Here is a 20,967-nt window from a genome sequence, read left to right on the forward strand (position 1 = left end):
TGAATTACTTTTAATACATAAACAAAATGACATTCGTAATTTCGCGACCTGAAAAGTTCATTCGATCGATCAAAACAGTCAGTCATCCAGAATAATATTCGAGTTGAGCCGGCTGATGCTTATAACTTTTATAATATGTATTAGATACGTGCCCTGGTCAACCGAGATGGAAGATTGATGAATCGGCAATGATTTATCGTGATTCATTCGTGTCAGACCTGGTGTCAATCAGGACCACGAGTATATCATATCATCCGTGAAATTTATGCCATTCACGCTTCAGATATTCCAGAGTAGGCCACCTGTCCGAGTAATAAATGTGGCTGTGATTGATATTTCAGTTTCGGAGGGATTTTAGATTTAAAGGTGTACTCAATTTGAGAATTATTTTATAATAACCACGCCCGTTATATCTATATGTCTATGAATAGGGCATTTATGCAATGTTGTCCATTGCTTGATTAATCATTATATTTTATATGACATAATGAAGATTTTACGTATTGCATTAGTTCCCTATTTTTCTTAGTGTTACTTATATGTTGTGTCATATATAACAACATATTCCTTGAAAATTTCAGCACAATTACTCCACGCGTTTTTACGAGAAAACTTAATATCTACAAACAGAATTTACACTTCGTTATGATTGTACGTTTTTATTATATGTATGTAGAGATAAAGATTATGTAAATGAATTTTTGTGACCAATAAGTTTAAATAAAGATTTGGATCGGTACTAATAACTCTGTACACTTTCATAAAAATATAATAGTGAATTTCCGTAGATATTTACGATGTGATGCTGTTCTGTATTGGGGTTATTTCACAGACCATTCGTTCGGCATCCTATTTCAGCTAATTGGTTGATAAGCAACCAGGGCGAGAGTGGTTATGAACAAATTTATTCGGGTCATTTAGCCTTTGACGAGAATTATTCCACGGTTATTAATTTTTCCGGAGATGTAAATATGTTTTAACCCTCACATTTAATTAATAGCTTTTCTAAAGTGTGTGACAGATTTATTTAAGATTACGATTTTTATTTATACATTTACATTTTTGGAAATCAAATTATTAACATAGAGGTTTATATTCTCGATTTCCGAAGAGTATATAACTTTTATATAGAATTTCCCTCCTGAATGGCGATACTAATACATATTTTCTATGTATACTTCCAGGTCCCCACCGTGAAATGGCGGTGGATGTTCCGGACAGCTTCATCGCGAGGAATAAAACACCCCCTCGCTACCCACCACCTCGGCCACCTCAGGTACGCCTTCGGGCAACCAGAGACGACGAACCACTTTTATTATCATCGGGTGGATCAGGCACAAGTTTCGGCAGTAAACAGAGTACTGTGCTTCAAAGCACTCTAGATATATCAGAACCCAGTTCTGAAGGTTCGGGTAGTTTCAAGAATAACAGTACCATGGAATTACTCTCATTACCTCAAAGCTCGGAAGGTTCTGGAACTAGTTTCGGGAGTAAGAAAAGCAAAGGATCTTCAGAAACAGCCAAATGTGGGGACTTGATGTCTGAGAGATCGGAATCAGTAGCATCCAATACGACGCACAACTTAAGCGACCATAAGATCCAACTTCTTATCTCTAATGGGGACGACTCTTTGCTCGATTGTAGAGAGGGAGTGACGTACTCTGCAGGATCGGACTCCGTGTTGATCCGAGAAGCTGTGTATGCATCTTATAAACTTCCTCCTGGGTTTGACACGACTCCAGTGCTTCTTGGGAGGGAGGTAGCTGTAGATGTGCCAGACACGTTTGTTCAGATAGTGAAAACAACACCGAAATATCCTGGTATCGTGGACAGAAAGAGCGTGGCGTTTCAGGTAAAGGGCACTTTAATGCTATGCATGGATGTCATGACTTGGGGGAAACAGTATCACCGTTTGATACATTCTTCGTTTTGTAATAAACGGACAGTGTACCAGGCGTTGTTATTATGTCTTTCAGGTGAATGTATCATTCTATCATTAACATATGATTCATACTTGCAAGAAGGGTTGCTTACTAATATCAGTTCTTTACCTATATATTTTATGGATATTCAGTATACATACATACATTTTAATTAACTAAAAAATAGTAATTCTGAATAACCGTAAAATTATTTTATCGCATCATTTACGATCGAAATGACCTAATTCAAATAAAAACAATGTATTCTCTTTCCATTGAATGACGTGTAGCGAAATGAGAACAATAACCTCGTGCGAGCCGATATCGTTTTAATTCATGGCGTATTATCTTATTGGCTATATCCCAAACGTACGATAATTGAATATTTTTACAAATTCAATACCAGTCTTTTTTTAATATTACGGTTCCAAAGTCTATGACTGTGGAGTCAAAGTCTATAGTATGAATTTACCTTTTACAATATCAATATTTTCCTGAAATTCCAATGACGTTATAATTTTTTCTTTTTATTTACTGCATGTTAATCTATCTCCTAAAAATTGAAACTAGGGGTGCCTTTTTAAAACTATCAGATGTCGTGAAACATCTAAATAAAATTATTAAAAGCTATTAAATACACAAATAACACATCATTTACATTTTAAAATATTTATTAAAAAAATATGCTGGATTTGGTCATTTCTTCGTTATACTTGGGCTGAAAATTCCTTATGTGTTGCAGTATAGTGGTGGCTTTGGGGGGTTGTTGGTTAACCATTATAAATTTTCTGTGCTGCCATGTATGGAAAATCGTCATATTAATTGACTATTGTTCATTATGCGTAGTCTTTCATAAAGTTTTTCAAGGCACAGATATAGTATACAAGTAGATGGTGCAAGTACTTAATTACTACATTAGGTATTACAATACCTAATTGACCATTAAAAAAATCTAAGTTGGAATATATAAGATCAGCATTGCCGGTAATATTTTAATGCTGTATTAGATTTGATGTCAGCGAATACCTTCTATAACATTCAAGCTAAATAGTTTAGTATTGAAACATTTGATTTTGTTACAAATTAAAGCACCTACTTGCAACGTCTATCTGTACATCATTTTTCATTAAAACAATATTATGTATTGTCCTTTTGTCCTATTATATTGAGTTCCCTATTGGTATGATTTATATTATGTTAAATTATATAGTAACACGTATATTAGATTAGTAGTCAATAATACAATATTTATTGTTTGTTTAAATATTTTATTAATCCTTATTATTGCTAAATCATTACAAGCAATTTACGTCCAAACTACGCAACTTAAAATCCAGAGTGAGATTTAAGACAAATTTGAAAATTTTGCTTTGGAGGCTTAGGTTTAGATTCACAAAAAGTGAAATATATCTAACCTATCCAGTCTGACTATTTTTATTACACTCAAATTACAGATACCCATTAATCTTCAGAAATGGGGAAATATAAGAACTAATACAGGCGTGACAATTTGCAATTTTCCATGTAACATCTTATGTCTCTAAAAAGACGCTATTTTACTAATTGGAAGAAGATAAAGAATATGGTAGTTTTAATTCTAATGATAAAATTTATCTTCAAGAATTACGTAAAAAACAATTATTTTCCCATGCATAATAAAAATAAAATACTCAGCACTTAGCATAGCATAGCACATATTATAAAAGTTTTACACAATCTTCATGATTAATATCATAACCGTATAGAATCACGCTCAGTAAGAAGGGCAAATCATCAAATAAGCACTTATATTATCATTATCAATCATTAATACTGTCATTATCATAAAATTCATTATTAATTACCATGCTTTACGCACCGAAGCGCTCTCCTGTCCGTGGATACCAAAATATTATTATAACGATGTTATTTTATCCATTATTGTTACGAGAAGTGTGGATCTTAAAGCTTGTGGGTTTTCTGATATCAGAATTAAAAAAATATTCTATTTGTATTTGAAAAATTCGCAACGAATAACCAATGTGTATCTATGTGTATATACATATATGTGTGTATATACATATGTGTGTGTAGGTATTTTGTAATATTAACAACATTTGCTTAAGTAAATTTCAAAATTATTTTAAATTTTTATTTAAAATACTTGCCTACAAGTCTGAATGACGACATAAATTGTTAAATACGAATGTACATTGAAATAGGTAATATATAAACTAGTTTGTTAACATCACCCAATTTCGTTATTTCCTAACATTCGCTGCGAAATTTTTTAATCATATTCTTGCTACTTGACATATGTTTCCGGGCTCTGATGGCAATATGTATGTATGTATGAATGAAATATTATTTGGCTGTTTTTGAAAATCTGCGCTTTGGAATGATCTTAATATTGGGTAATTTGGGTCGAATATATGTAAATGTCCTAGATATACAATATAGTAATCGTATATGTTTACTTAGTCATATATATTTAAATGGATATATATTTTTTCACATTATGTTGCACCTATTGTATTCTCTTCTATTTTTAAGGTGTAATTAGGTTAATTCAATATCGCATAGTGATAAGATAACCTAATGTTGCTTTGCGAAAGTAGTTCGGGTTCACTTACTTGGTATATTATAAAAAAAATCTATACTGTTCTAACTTATACACTAATATATTGGTCCTTTTAGTATAGTTGTAGTATGTAGTTTTAGAAAATACAGCATTTATTTAATTGTGTAATGAATATACTAACTAAATGTGATATATGAGGTATGTACATGTCGAAAATAATTATATAGCTTGCTCATACAGTTAGTTACACAGTTTTCCAGCAGGAATAAGCATGAATTTATTTCTGCCGCAAAGCAGTTTACAAGAGTTTTACAAGAGACTTTTTATCAGATATTATTTAGACTATTTGCTTGTTTGATATTCCAATCACTAAATATGTAACTAGACAGATTCATGCATATAATTCACACAAACACACATTCTGCTATTTAAAAACTTTTTTCTTAAAGTAGAGATTGCCTAATTAATCATTGTATTGTATAAATTAGTTATATTATATTAATATACTGATTATTTAGGAGCTTGAAATAAAAAAAAGAAACTTAGTGTACGACAAATTGCTAGCTTAGATTTGACGGTGTCGGTGGTTTAGCACACCGCCTTACTTTCGATGGTCGCGAGTTCGATTCCTCGTACGGCACAAACATTTATTTATATTCATGAGTTGTTTGTATAGTTCTGGATGTTTTCTATATATAATACGTATGTATTTACAAAAAAAAAACAAATATATATATGTATTTGTATCAGTTATCTAGTAGGTACTCATATCTTACCTGTGAATGCGATGATTATTATTATTATGATTGTATAATCAATTAGCATGTAATTTGCTCAAAATAATGATTCATAGTCACTGTGATTCATAGTCAATTACTAAAAATTTTCGGACTTATGATTTACATTTCCTATGCAATACTATTTAATATACCTCTGTATTAAAAAAAAAACTCTATTTGGGTTTATTATCGTATTGTTTCATGTTTATATTAAATGGTAGGTTTAAGAGTACTATATATTGAATTAATTATATTTGCTTTTTTATATAATTTTATTGACTAAGAAATGCAGTCGTACTATGTAGGTATATAAAATATTCTAAGATAATTGCATGAAATCACGTTTAATATTTTAAAGAAATAAAATCTATAATAACTAAGCATATATGTATATAAGTAGTTGTATTCCGTGCATAAATTATATCTTCTTATATCACGTTTTCAATTCTATGTATAACATTATTATTAATTTATTCATATTCAATTTCTTTAAACTATGCGGACCTATTTATATTGTGTATTAGTATATATGCCATTTTGTTGCATATGGATTGCATTACAAAAGTATCTCTACTAAGTAGCTATGAATAATTAAATTGATATAATGAATGCATATTATTATTTATCGATAAAATGCTTCAATAAATCAAATGTCATAGGATATTAAACAATATGAAATATATTAATTTTCTTATAATATAATCTAATAGATTATTTAATAATTAGTATCTGTCTACTTAGTAATTACTAACAATTTAATATTGGTTAATATAATGCTGTATTGTTACTAACTGTAGTCTGTTTTTTTTTATCTCTGAGACAAATTTGAAATTACCTATGTTGTCAGCTTTTTGCAATTTATTTTAAATAGGGTTGTAGCACTATCAGAGATTAATATAATATTAATTACCCACTACTTTCGGTTGTTCAGTGTGTGGGTGTTTATCTAAAATGTATTAATACAAAATAAGCAAAGTATTGTAATTATTATATATAGGGTCGTTGTATCAAAACGGCTTTTTTTGAATGACATGTATTTAATTAAAACAGACTCTTTTTATAACAAATGTATATTGTGAAAATTTCTTATAGAGCTTTGAAACTAATATTCTAAAATGAAAACTTATGATTATACAAATTAGTATTGTCAGCCTCAGTGGTCTAGCGGTTTAGCACACCGCTTTACGTACGATGGTCGAGGGTGCGATTCCTCACACGGCACAAACATTTGTATTCATGCATATGATTGTTTGTATCGGTCTGCGTGTTCTCTATGTATAATATGTATGTATTTTCGAAAATAAATTATCAGTTGTCTAGTGCGAATAACATAAGCTCTAACTAGCTTAACTTGGATCTAGTTGGCACTGTGTGAATTGTCCTGAGATTATTATTGTTATGGTATCCCACGTATAGCACTATCCCGTTAGAGCTGGTAACATTATCTGAAGATTTGACATTTAAGTTTGTCAATTTAGTCTTCGAGATCAAAAAACAGACTATAGCTGCTAATATTATGTCGTAATCATTTTCCTAATTAAGCATAACGCTCATATTAGATGTCGTTTCGCCAGTAGATATACATACTTACTTTGTGAATATAGAAGTAGTTAAAAAACATTGTTGTGTATTATATATTTAAGTAATAATACAATATTATTAGAAACCTATTTGGAAACTGAGGAGCATCTCATTTCGACTTTTTAATATCTTACGCGATATCTTCCATAATTCGAAACCGATTATGTACTTTAAAAAAGGATCAAGAACATTCTTCTTATTCGACAGTACATTCTTGACAGTACTGTTGTGGTCATTATGTAGTGGAGTGAGAGGCAGATGTCGTCCGCCTTACAGCTCGCCATTTCTCCCTACTGGCTGCCATTCTGGTACACTCGTGGTGTGGACTCGTGAATCAACGACATAATCCTGTATAAATAAGAAATTTATACAGGATTACATCTAATTATCTAATCTTTATATAAATTACATCTAATTAGACGACATAGACCTACGTACTGTAATGGAAAATTGATAAAGGTTTTCATTTTTATGTAACAGTAAATATTTTTTGCTGACTATGCAATGATTAACATTGCATAGTGGTCCACTATTAGTGGACATGAGAATATTTGTAGTTAGTATCGTTATGTTGTTATCGGATCTAATATGAACAATGAAGATATAATTTTCTGATAAACACTTAAGAAGTAATAAAGCCATGTTTTAATGTGTGTTTAGTTAATGTGACTGAATTTAATTACGCATATGATGCATTATAATTGTATGTAAATGACTAATAGTATGATTATATGATTATTGTGCTTATTATTACTGAAGACATATTTATAGATTCTGTATAAGGCGATTATTAGGCCTCCTTAGGCTACGGTAACCGTTTACTATGAGATGGCCCGTATGCCTGTTTGCCACCTACGTGATATAAATAAATCAGATACTAATTATTTTAATCGTATACTAATATTATTAAGACGGAGAAAGAATATTCGATTATAAAGAATGTAATAACCGTACTGTAGCACCTTTTAGATTATATTAGAGATTTCAGAAATTATCTTACTGTTTAAAATGTACTACAATTATCTAGTGTCATTGGCTGTCTTTAAAATTATATTAATATATAAAAACTCAAAAAGTTATTAGGCTAAAAAAATATAAATTAACTAAATTTCACAAAAAATAAATCCAAATTAGATAAAAATATATATGCTAGAACTAATATGGAAACGAAACTTATCAGTTGCCGAATTAATAATCGAAATCCTTTGATTTTTGTCGAAGATATTGCGTAACAGGTACAAAAAATATCGAATTGAGAATCTTGTCAAGTTAGTTGAAAATGTAGAAATGTATGTATGTAAATCTGACATTATTATCTTAAAATTTAGCAGGTCAACGGCACCCTGAAGTCTACAGCTCCAGCAGTGCCACCAAGGGAAGTAGCCAGGGATGCGCCACCGAGACCCGCTCACGATAATGTCACTAAGGAGCAGATGGACTCCATAAAGAAATATCAAGTAAGTGACATTAGAATTAGTTCCACTTTTGATTGAACCATTTCCGACCTGAAATCCAATGATAGTACCTGAAATCCGCTGAAAGCTACGTTGAATATTGTGACTGAATTGTCTAAATAAATAAATAATTTTTTTCTGTGAATTTATAAGAATGAATTTCATTTTTTCTTAAGGAGATTTGATCTAGTTTCATAGTGTCATTGGATTTCTGTATATTGACAACACGACCTTTTATACACGTATATAAAACTGTAGTGTCTATTATTAATTTAAGACTTATATATGGTTTCTCTGTAATTTTAATTCAAGTGTTATATAACTTTTGATGAGTTTCTTTATAGCTCTGGAAATAACTATATATAAAATTTTAGGTTATATGTGCTACGAGCACTCTGTAACGTCAAAAGCTTTAAGCTACCTTCGTTCTATAATACATCAATGATTCTAAAGTACTTCTCGGACAGCGTATTACTAAAATATACTGTAAATCACAATCCGTTTTGCAATCAAACATGAATTGAAATCATTTAGCGATTTTGAAAATAAAACTCTTAACATATATATATTCAGAAAAATTGTATCGCACCTCTCCACTGTATATTTGGCACTAGAATAATAAATTGGACAACACGCATATTGTGGTACTATACTATAAACGGAGCTTATATGGGTTTAAATCAATTGATGGATGTTTTACAGACGTTTAAATATTGTAATGTATATTACAGTATTTAAACGTCTGTTATAGGGACATATAAATACAAATGTTTACTTACGCTGGTATTGAATCTACGACTATATGACGATTGTAGTGCAGTGTGGTAAATCGATAGACCACTGTGGTTCACAATGACATTATAAACACGTAAATTCCCCGTACTCTAAGGTGGATTACTTCTATTTCATTTTCGAGATCTGCAAATAGAAAAAGAAGTTACGTTCCTATTTCCCACGAAACTTGTAGTAAAATATTAATATTACGTTATTTTCTGAACTCTACTGTTTCACTGCAAATCCATTTTCTATCAATTTTTATTCGTATAAAGTGCACTTTATGTATATGTGCGTATATTTTCGTTACCCGTGATAGATAGCTCTGCCCGGAACCCTCAGTGCAATCACTCTTGACCGGTTTTTTGCAATTGATCAATATATTATCGCATGTGCAATAAATGTAACAAAATATTACATTTATGACTGGGATACGAGTATAATAATGGGACATATGTATGTCATATGTCCGTCGTATAGGTACTGTGCTCGTACTGATCGGTACAGATTTTAGTGCGTACACAATTTACATTACAACGCGGTTTAATGTAATTCAATGAAATTGCTGGCATTTATTCTTTATTATACTTTGTTTGGGTGTTTTTATTCATAATCGTTAGTCATGTTGTGCCATTGTTAGCCACTTCCTGTCATACTTTATTTCGACAGGCGAACCTTGCGTTTTTAGTTTAGAATTTAAAGTGCGACAACTTTTTACAGTTACAGCTAATGTTTAAAAATTTTGAAAATTAAACTATTTCCGTTTTATGTAAGGCTTTTAGAGTGTACATGTTTACTCGAAGAAGACGTTACTGTCCAAGGCATTGTGTACGGGTAAGTGTAAGTCTATCAAGTCTAAATTATGTGAATTTAAGAATGTTTCAAATGCAATCGAGATAATTTTAATTAAGTCGATTTTAGCCTTAGTTACGTTTCCATAACTGTTTTATACTGCTATTTTGATTTAATTAAACTTTTTGAAGTTACTTATGTTATGAAATATAGTATATTTCATATGCAATATTATATATTTAATGTCGTCTTTCGTTTACTTGGAGGGAATTGGAAATAGTTTTAAAGATAAAACCGCTTTGTAAGTTATATGTACAATGTACCTACATATTTAATTTATTAAACCAACATATATTATCAGTTTATTCCAAGATTATTTACTATATAGTAAAAAACAAGATTCCTTCATTGAAATTAATTTAAAGTATTCAAATGAATATAAATGTATGCATGCCCATTTCCGAGATCTATGATCTATGAACTGCATTATCGATTTTGTAGAATATTCAACCCCCTACCACATTCCCTTCTTCCCATCTATAAATAACCAATCGTCATTATTGAATGATTACCCTCCCTCCCTACCACCCTACGTATAAATTTGACGTCATTTCAGTTAACTATCTAACAAAGGACTCGTGTACTGACCTACGTAATTTTTACGACATTAGAAACATGTTCTTTATATTTGCAACTACCGAGGTAGACTTATTATCTCAAACGCGAAGCCAGCTACTTTGTATGCTGTTTTGGTTGTAGGCACAGATTAGGCAATGCAATTCTAGGATAAGAGGCATGAGTCTTCTGGAATGGCAACGCGTGAGCGGTTACACGGCTGTATATGATAACGTGATATCTGTAGTGCTGTTTATATCAGGCGATGGTTACCACTTAACATCAAATGGGCTACCAGCTTAGTTGCCATTCCAATTCTATTAAATAAAAATGTATAAATAATTGTTACTCGTATTGCGAAGAAATAATTGTGATTCTTTTGTTCTTTAAAATTCGTCATACGTGGTTTAGAAGATCTAAGCGAATAAACATACAGAGGAAATGGGATAACTAAATATTTATGGATAAACGTTTTTCATTTAAGTATTAGATACATAAACGTCTGTCAGTTTCCGTATCAATCATGTCAAACATGTAAAGTGGGTGTGCTAAATATGTAAAATATTTCTAAATATATATTTATCCGAGACGTGTACGGATGACTGTCATTTTTCCGACATCCCGTCGAAATTAAGATGTTACAAAAATACATATTTTTATTTTAATAAAACTCTTACCCTTAAACCTCAATATGTAAAAGAATAAAGTTATTATGAATCGACTTTGTAAAGAAGGAAATTTTTGTATTATGTTTTCTTTTGGGTTCCACAAGAAAACGTATTGTTAGAATTTGGTATAAGATTAATACGGGACTAATAAGCCATATCGATAATCCCGCCAGCGTAGGCCATTAACACGTGGCGTGGTGTACCTACCATCTTATCGTCATTCATTACATAGAAAGAACCTACTTCTTTTTTAAGTTGGTTGATAATATAAGGCTTCATAGTGCCTAATATAATAAATGCGAAAGTAATGTAAAGTAATAAAGAGTATTTGTCTGTTTCTTGCCTTTTCACGACTAATCACTAGGACGGTAATAGACTATCTTTTATTGTTTAAAAAATAGAGGAAGTTGCGGAATATAGCTGGAATGTAATACATACTATAATTATCTGTTTTCGCACTTGTTGACCAAATGTGGATAGGTAATATTAAATCGGAGTTACGTAACATATTATTTACTCGACCCGGATATGGAACCGCGGGGTCCATCGGGGAGGTTCTTGTAGATGACATCATAGTTAAGAGTGTTCATAACAAGTATACTATCTGTCGATTTACAAAAACTATTACACAATTACAATAGTCTCTTAGTAGTTTTATTCAAAAAGTAATCTTATATTATATTATAATAAGTTGCACATAATTTTATAAAATCAATTAGACAAGTTTCAACATTTCTGACTTATATTGAATAGTAAAATTCCAAATATCAGAAGTCATTTATACTTTTACTTTCGGACTTATGCATGTCTTTTTTATCACTATCCCAATCGTCCAGTTACTAGCTTCAGTTAAGAACTAACATGAAACTCAAATGATAATTTATTTTATGTTATTCGTTTTATAATGTCTATATGTATAACATATTTAAAATATCGAAAATCTCTTGTCTGAACAACCGACGGTCGGCAAGTGTATCTCCCAAATAATCAATGACCGAGAGTAATAGGTTTCAATAAGTATTTCATGAATCAACTGCCTCGGTGGTGGCTTTACTTTGATGGTCACGGGTTCGATTCTTTTCACGAAGCAAACCTTTGTAATCATGAGTAATTGTACCGACATGCTTAGCCTGATAATTGTCCTAAGTTATTATTGTAATGTATTACACATAATTTATTAAAGCAATTGGACAAGTTTAGCTATTTGAATGATTTTACTGAAAAAGCACTCTAATATGAAAAGTGAAATAAATTACAGAATTTGTTGCATATGTAAGCCACTAAAAATTTTACAACTATGTAACCTTTTGCTTTTAACGTTTCGAAATACATTTTGCCATCGAAATCAAAAGTTAGCATTGAATGACGCATGCAGTTTGAGTTCGCAATAAGTGCATTAATACAGTAAATAATCCTAATTATAACAGAGTTTTTTTGTTGGTTTTTTACACTTTCGTGCCTTGAGCATTAAATTTTTGACAAATCGGTTTGTAGGTTATATGTTGTAAGTCTACGGCGATCTTAAATATCAACAAACAAGACTCACTTTCACATTTAATATTATACAATGAATTACACTACATTACCTAATAAATTAACTATTTGATTCATTTAAAATGTGTAAATATGCTTTACATCTCATATAGGTATTAGAAATATTAATGCTAACGTGTTTCTTATATATGAGATGTATATTTATAAAACACATGAAAATATATTTTAAAAATATTTAATCAAGTTACCAATTCATAAAACATAACGTAGAGTTAATGTTTACGAAATTAAGCAATGTATCACTTGAAGCATTTAGCTTACATTATTTATATTTCGACCCTCTGGGCACTAACCTGCTTACTCTGTGGAGTAAGTAAGCCTATTTCTTATTTAAAACAACTTGAAATCATTTTTCACTCGTAACTGTAGGTTCGTACGTCAGTTTTTGACATAGCTTATTTGTTTGTCGTCAAGATGAATGACTCTAGCGGGTTCTTTAGTACCTGCTTTTCTCTTCGAAGTGTTATTTTGTTAATACATATTTTTGTTTAGAGAATTTTTAATTAGTCACATTATTTTTGTATACAGAGTATTAACCTCTAGAATTTATAAAGTGCAATATACTGTGCTGTGTGATAGTAGCTTATCAGCAGTAGCTATAGGACGATCACTGTAACTATATATTTAACTAGATAAAGAAAATTACACCCACCTAATCATTAATACTTTTATGATTATAATTATTTAAATAATTAAGATTCTAAATTTACATTAATACAAAAAATATAATGTCCCTTTATAACTTACGATTAACTGATTCGATACGTACTTATTTAAAGTGGTATGTTAATAAAAACTACTAATTTTGAATTTCTTTTGCTATAGTAGTACTTATGTTAAACAAACGGCTGGAATAAAAAAAAGCAAGCAGCAATAATATTAACTTGCTAATATTACAAACACAGAAGTTTGTGAGTGTGGATAAATGGATGTTTGACATAAAAAATGCCGAATGCATTTTAAAGAAAACATTGCCTATAAATTTCATGAGGTTGAAACCGCAGGCACAGATCCTAATAAACTAGAAATGTACATAATGAAAATATACTTCAAAAACGTTACCTAAGAATTAAGTAAAAACAAATACAAATTATTCATGGTAGGTAATCTTACCCTATCAGGTCCCCTCGGGAACTGTCTTCGTTAATTCCTGATGAATTCGCTACAATAGGCTAACTGACCTGACGTCATTCTCATTCTATGTGTATATGTAGATAACACTACGTATGCGTAGGCGGGTACACCATATTGTATATATTATATAGATATTTATTAGTACAAAAAGGATACTTAAAATTGCATTTCCTACCTATTTTACAAATGTAAAAGTTTGTAGTCATATTTAGTATAAAGTCATTGAATGCAATTCAATAATTGAAGAAATTTGGCATAAATAAGTAATACCATAGATTTAAATCATGAATACCAACTCATATATGAAGCCGCTTCAACCTGCTAATATGAAATGTAATTTGAACAAATTTTATGCAAGCTGTACTTAAACTAGATCGATACAGTAGAAAAGTTTGAAAACTTTGGTTGTATGTATATATGAATAAGCCCGTATTCAATTTCATTATATTGTAATACCGAAATTTAAACTTAAACAGCCCTAGACTATTATTACTTTGAGGTATCTATTAGGCCTCTCTCATTATGACTACGTTTATAATCTAGTTTACCCATATCTGGAGTAATGTAGTTAACAAACTATTATGTATATAGATATATACGTATATATTGAGACACAAGTAAGTATCCAACTATATACCTGCCTACTTTCTTTAATATCTCAACTCATCTATTTTTCATAAGAGCCTGGCATTTATTCATTTCTCATTTCAGACTTCCTGAAATAATGCAGTTTTCAATAAACTTTACCTAGGAGAAAAATTTCAATTCTACTTAATATATTTTCAGTATCTTTATTAATGTTACAAAGAAAAATGATTTAATGTTTTCTGTGTTTCAATGGATAAATTAAAAAAATAAGTAATTAATGGATTTTAAATTTAATTATATATTAGCGAAGCGATTAGTAGTAGTAGGTATAGAATAGAATCCAATAGAATGTGAGCTATATATTATTTCAAACAACTGAGATCCCGCCAATTATTTTATCTGGAAGTACTCATCGTAGGTCGTTAGTAACAAATCTCAATAATATATAGTTTATAACGTTATACTATATTAAAGGAATTCTTTGTAATGCTTTTTTAGGCAGCAACTTGTTTTGATCCCGTTTGTGTAGTGTTAAGGATCTCATTCGCCGCAGGCTTCACAAACACCCCCATTATAACAACACACCATATTTGTTCACGTTGACGTGTTTGTGTGCGCGTGGAGTTTGGTGTAAACAATTATTTGAAAAAAATATTTGTCACTCTGTATTTGTGCGGGTTTTTGTAGTATTCAACCAGCTACAAAGAGTAACAGGTTTCCCATTTTGACTGGGTTTTATGTATACATATTTCGCAGTGTATTCGTCAAACTATACTTATTTAGATGGTGTTTGGTGCAACTGAAAAATTTCTCCTGTATTTGTTTTAAACTTATAATATCTTTATAATTGAATTATATACTGTGGAACAATCATGATTTATAGTTGTAAGTAATTAATATGATTGGTTTATATATTGGATTACGGTAAAAAATTACCATTAAGTTTTTTAGCGTAATCCAATATTTCATCATCCATTTAAATATATTTTCAAATCGCTTACATGTATGAACTTACTTTGTCAAGAAAATTACAATACTCGTAGAATCAACTTGTTGTCAGTCAATACTTCGAACGGGAAACAGCGTGAGATTATTAGTGGCACAATTGTTTGTAATTTATTCCGCGAAAAGCAAACAGAAGTTCGTTCTATTATAAAACTAACTTACTGTTTCATCTGAGAGGGTTACGATTTATGCCTTCATTTTCCTTTCATGAGTGAAACATTAATAAAGTTAAATCCCAAGGAAATTGCTTCTTGTTTTAAATTAAAACTATGAAATGTTATTTTATAAGTACAAACGCTTTTAAATGTCTTGTTTCATAATATACTTAACCATATTTCCATTTTATTTTATAATAAATATAGATTCTAATTTCTGGCATTAATTTCTGAATTCGAATTTGCCTGAAAGAAAAAAATATGTTATTATCCATATATAAAACATGATTGAGTGTTTCATTTTCATTGTATCTTTCGTGTTTTATTTTCTATTTTAAACAAAACGTCCAAAAGCTTGTACTAAAAAGTATAATGTATGGAAATCTAGTAATTTATTCTCAACCGTATATACTTAATAATATGTACGCAATTCTAAGTAACAATTCGCTGACTAATCACAAACACTTAAGATTGAGGTAGGTTAGTCGTGTGACGTAGGCACTGAGAAGGGTTTGAGAATTCTCATGAGAATGGGAGGTAACAACTTCTTGCGGACAAGGCATATAGTTTTCTTCTAGTTAACATTAATTCGTAACGGACTCTTTGTCTATTTGTTTGTAGGACTTAAGCAGTTATTTAGCAGTGACGCTGTCCAAAACTCAGGGATTAATGTAATTGTTATGACGGATCAAGTACAATTAATCGTTTATCGGAATCTATATTTGCATAATTAATGTTTGAAATTCTATTGGTTATAATATGAAAACCAACAACATATCAAATAATATATATCATCGTATGTTTCTTAAAGCTGTTTCCCCATTTGAATTCTTTTTTACTGATTTTTAATTTTGTTTCGGTTCTATGTTGATATTTTTAGTCTTCGGGTTAGTAGATTTAATGTCCCGTAGTTGTCTCATAAATGTTTACCACTGATGTTCGTTGTAATTTTTTCAGGCATTGACCATGTTTGTGAGTAGTACATTAATATTAATAATTAAATTAATATTAATAATAACCCAGGACCATTACGCGCGAACTAGTCCGAAATTAAACAAAGCTTGTGTTATGGGTATTAGATCTCTCCTTATACTTATTTTTTATATATACATAATATACCTAGAAAACACCCAACCCAATAAAGCAATTATACTCACGAATACAAATGTTAATATCTTGGGAGGAATCGAACCCGCCAGCTAGGAAGTAAAGTTGTGTTAAACCGCCAGACCACTGAGGGTGTCAATTATGGAGAGTAGATACAAGAGGGGTCTCCAGTCAACGTTTGTGCATCGAATTAATTGACAGTAATTGAACTCCCTCGGGTGAGTTTTAATAAATAAATTGCAAACGATCGCTACCTGATATTTCAATTTTAATACAAGTTTTCAATTAATCCGCTTATTTGAATTTTACAAATTAATATTACGCTGAAATGTTTCATAATGAAATTGTTAGTCGATTCCTGAAAATGATGTTATATTTTCTCAATTCGGCTAGGTGTCTGGTGATTTACATAACTTTACATCTTAAGTCAATACAATGTTTTATGAACTTCACAAACTGGAATAATTATTATATGCCGGGGTGGACATCTTACAAAATCTGTGTCTGCGTGGGCACCTATGTCTCATCTATTTCTGCCGCTAAATGACTTTGTAAACTGTAAGATGTGGCCGACTTTCAGGACACGGAGTATTCGTTCTCAGGAATACCAACAAGAATATTTACCTTTTAGATTAATGGATTTTGTAGTTAGGGGTAAATATTTAACAAACCATTAACTACAGTTTAATCGGTGTTAATAAAAATAGGTGTGACTGTAATTATATTATAATATCAGTGATATTTGCAAAACAATTAGTTTTATTTCGTTTATTTACAATTATAGAGATTCTGTCTTTCAATAATTTTAATATATATATAAATAATTTTTTTTGAGTAGTAGTAAGTATATACATTTATATAAGTAAAATAAAATAATTAGAATATTCTTATTAAATATTATTCAAAAGACTTTGCATTAAGTATGAGCGAATAAAGTAATCTGCTTTATCTTCAAAGTTTCCGAGTGGAAATTAAGATTTAATTAATTTAAAACTTAATTTATAATGCAGTTTAATTGTATTATTTAATCTAATCTTTTAAGGAGATTATAGACAAATCGGATTTGACAACAATTAAATATTGTTCGATTAAAAACTGAGAATCAAGACACGGGTCAACAAATTTCGAATATTTATTACTATTGTAATAACATGATGAAACGAAAATTATAATATATGTAATTTAAAACCTTACTCTCCTTATCCTATAGGCCTTACATGATGATAAAACTGGATATTTATACCAATTACAAATTGGAACTAAACCTTTATTATGTTCCACGTGACAAATTAAAATGTTATATTATAACTACTTTATAGATCAACATTTAATCCGTTTATTCAAACTCATTTTAGTTATAACAGTACTCGTACTTTGGCACTTTCTTTTAAATTAATAATTTAAAAAAAGTAAAGGTCAAATCAATTCAGTAGTTAATATTGATTTATTAACCTCTTGACGCTATTATGAATGTAATGAGGTGAGTGTTTCTTACGATAAAGAGTTTCTTGCTCTTTTTACTCAATTGAAATGGCCGAATTGAACGGGTTAGAGATAAAAAAAAGTTTTTTATGGTGTAGGTTCTGTGTCAGGGAATGTCCTGAATGAAGAAATGATTTTGACCTTATTTCGATGGTATATATTTTATAATTTTGTCTAATAATGAAATAAATTTTTCAATTAAAGTTTCAAATAGGAAAATAAGTAAATTTATAAAAGAAATGTAGTTATTCCAAAAAGATTTTATATTCAATGTCGTTTTAGTAATATAATAATACTATATGTATATTAGTGGTGTGGTCAGCCACTACGCACTTATATTGCAGCGGTTTCCACCAATTATGTTTGAATGGTAAGCAAATTGCAATGTAAATTATATATTCGTCTCATACCCCAATAAACTTTTGCCAACTAGTGTGAACAAAATTACATCGATATAACTGTATACAGTTACCTACATTGCTCGTTTTCGAATAAAATGCCAGATTACATAGCTCTTGTTAATTAATTGGATGCGGCATCGATTAAAATAAAATTTACATCGTTTTATAATGATTGATAATGTAAGACAAATCATGTAAAATATTTAAAGATCATTATTGAAATATAATTGCTTGCATTTTAATCATATGGTCATTGCGAATATATTATAATTCCCTAATGATGTTACAGTGCGTTAGGCTAATGACAAGTTATATTATTTTGTTAGTAATTATGATTCTAAATATAGGTTTTTAGTGGGTATATTATATCTAAACATATTACAATATTTTTAAAATGTGCTTAAAACTTATGTTTTTTAAATATATATTAAAGAACATAAAACTCTCCTACAAAAATAGACAATTTGCTACAACTAAGTCAACATTTTTGTACTTTTGGTCATTTCGTCACTACTGCTATTCCTGTTGGTCAATTTTGTCTTCATTGGCGGAAGTTGTAAAGTTTATAATTGTTTCTTTATTTAATTACATCTTCGTACCTAAATTTTCTGTTGCTCCCTATACATATAAAATATGTAGTAAAACTCTTGGAAGTTTGCCAAAAAAATTACGAACAAATTGACAATAATAATATTGTGCTCAGTTGACATACAGTGCAGCTTCGTAGTCTGGGTAGCAGTTGCTCGTAGTAGGGCCGAGCCGGTCTTGTCGAACGACAGATAGGCAGTATGCCGCCTTCCTTTGCTATGAGTTGACGTTACTCGTAGCTTGATTTACCCGCGAATTGTGACATCTGTACTCTTGTCTCCAATTTTAAATCGAGTTCGTAATGTGTTCGTTTTTTAAAATGTGTGTGCTTGTGTTTTATTTTTAAATGACGGATGGCTACGTTTTGTTGTTACAATAATCACCATGGAGCCCTAACTTGTTTGGCACGATATTTTTCGACAATTTAATTTACTTAAGTAACCAACTGTTGTTGTAGTAGTGTTATTTGCGTGTTAAGTTAGATTTGTTATTTTTAATATTATTTTTTATCGGTATCTGACACACAATTGCAACAATTCACAAGAATTCACATAATCACTGATTCAATGATTGTGCTTGATGCTTTCAAATGAAATCTACTTACCAACTTACTTCCCTGAATGTGACTCGGAATGTGTTTCTGTATAATACAATATTATTTCTTTATGTAACCTTGGTTTGAAACATTTATTTACTGAGCCATACTTATTAAAAGTAGAAAACATCTGGCAGATTCTTATACTAATTACCATGTTGAAACTTTTTGTTTAGCCAATTACCTACTTATTTGTCTGTTCAAATTTAAATATTACTAAGTGCTCATATTTTACATGCTTTTAATTATTGTACCTAATTAGTTGCGACTACAATGTTTGCCTATGTACAAAGTATGAATGTATGTGGAGAGTAATCTCGAGAACCATTACACCTATCTGTCATCATTTAAAAACTAAATTATATAGTAAGTAGCAGTATTCCAAGTTGTATTTTATATTTTTATTGACAAGGAAGTTAGATGTATATTAGCTATTTTATATTTACCTACACCTGCACATCTAATATGTAATCGGTACGTTCATTAAAAACAATTATAGTTCTTTGAAGTAACAAATAAATAAATCATATTAATATCTATATTTTGTTTAAGATACCTACAGTACTTAATATACTAATGAAATAAATAAAAAAGTATCGGTTATTGATTATGGTGACTTGATGGAAAAAATAAAGAATATAAATCCATTGAGTAGTAAAATAAAGAATGTCTAGAATCAATGTAGGTAGGTACGCTTGCATGAAACCAGATATGAAAGTCGATAAAATAGAAGATGCTTGTAAGGACAGAAGACTTGACACTTTCTCCTATATATACCTATAAGGGCACAGATTGTGTACCTATATTCAATAGCGTGATATAAATAGACGACAGCAATGTAACATTTTATATATACCATAGACATGAACATTAATTACTGTAATTTGAGTGAAAATTGATACGAACAAAATATAATCATAGATTAGAACATAGCTCTTTATTCTGATATACGTGGGCGAAAACACTACGTTAATATAGTAGATCTATATTTTTTTATAATTGGAATGACAAGCAAACTCACTAAGGATATTGTTAATCGAGACTAACATTAGTACAGGTCTTATTAACCTACAAACATAGTTATAGGTATTATTATATGAATAGCAACGGACAACATAAAAATCGTGTAATCGTTACAATTTATTGCCATTCCTGACAAATAAGCTGCCTTCTGTACCCTGTAATTGCACTGTTATATCCGTTCATACCTGAG

The 20,967-nt window shown here is 30.2% G+C and overlaps 1 protein-coding gene across 4 annotated transcripts in view; it reads left to right on the plus strand.

The window, feature by feature from the left end:
- Positions 1-20,967, plus strand: part of LOC131840758 (protein PALS1) — a 123,018-nt gene that overhangs the window by 61,966 nt on the left and 40,085 nt on the right. The window contains exons 7-8 of one of the 4 annotated variants that reach the window (XM_059188977.1): positions 1,185-1,852; positions 8,171-8,299. In XM_059188977.1, coding sequence (XP_059044960.1) covers positions 1,185-1,852; positions 8,171-8,299 — 797 coding nt within the window. The remainder of the gene's footprint in view (positions 1-1,184; positions 1,853-8,170; positions 8,300-20,967) is intronic. The other 3 variants (XM_059188953.1, XM_059188962.1, XM_059188970.1) reach the window with 3 other exon arrangements.

Source organism: Achroia grisella, unplaced genomic scaffold, assembly GCF_030625045.1.
Source record: "Achroia grisella isolate CSIRO2021 unplaced genomic scaffold, CSIRO_AGI_Agris_v1 utg1063, whole genome shotgun sequence".
NCBI classification, from domain to species: Eukaryota; Metazoa; Arthropoda; class Insecta; order Lepidoptera; family Pyralidae; genus Achroia; species Achroia grisella.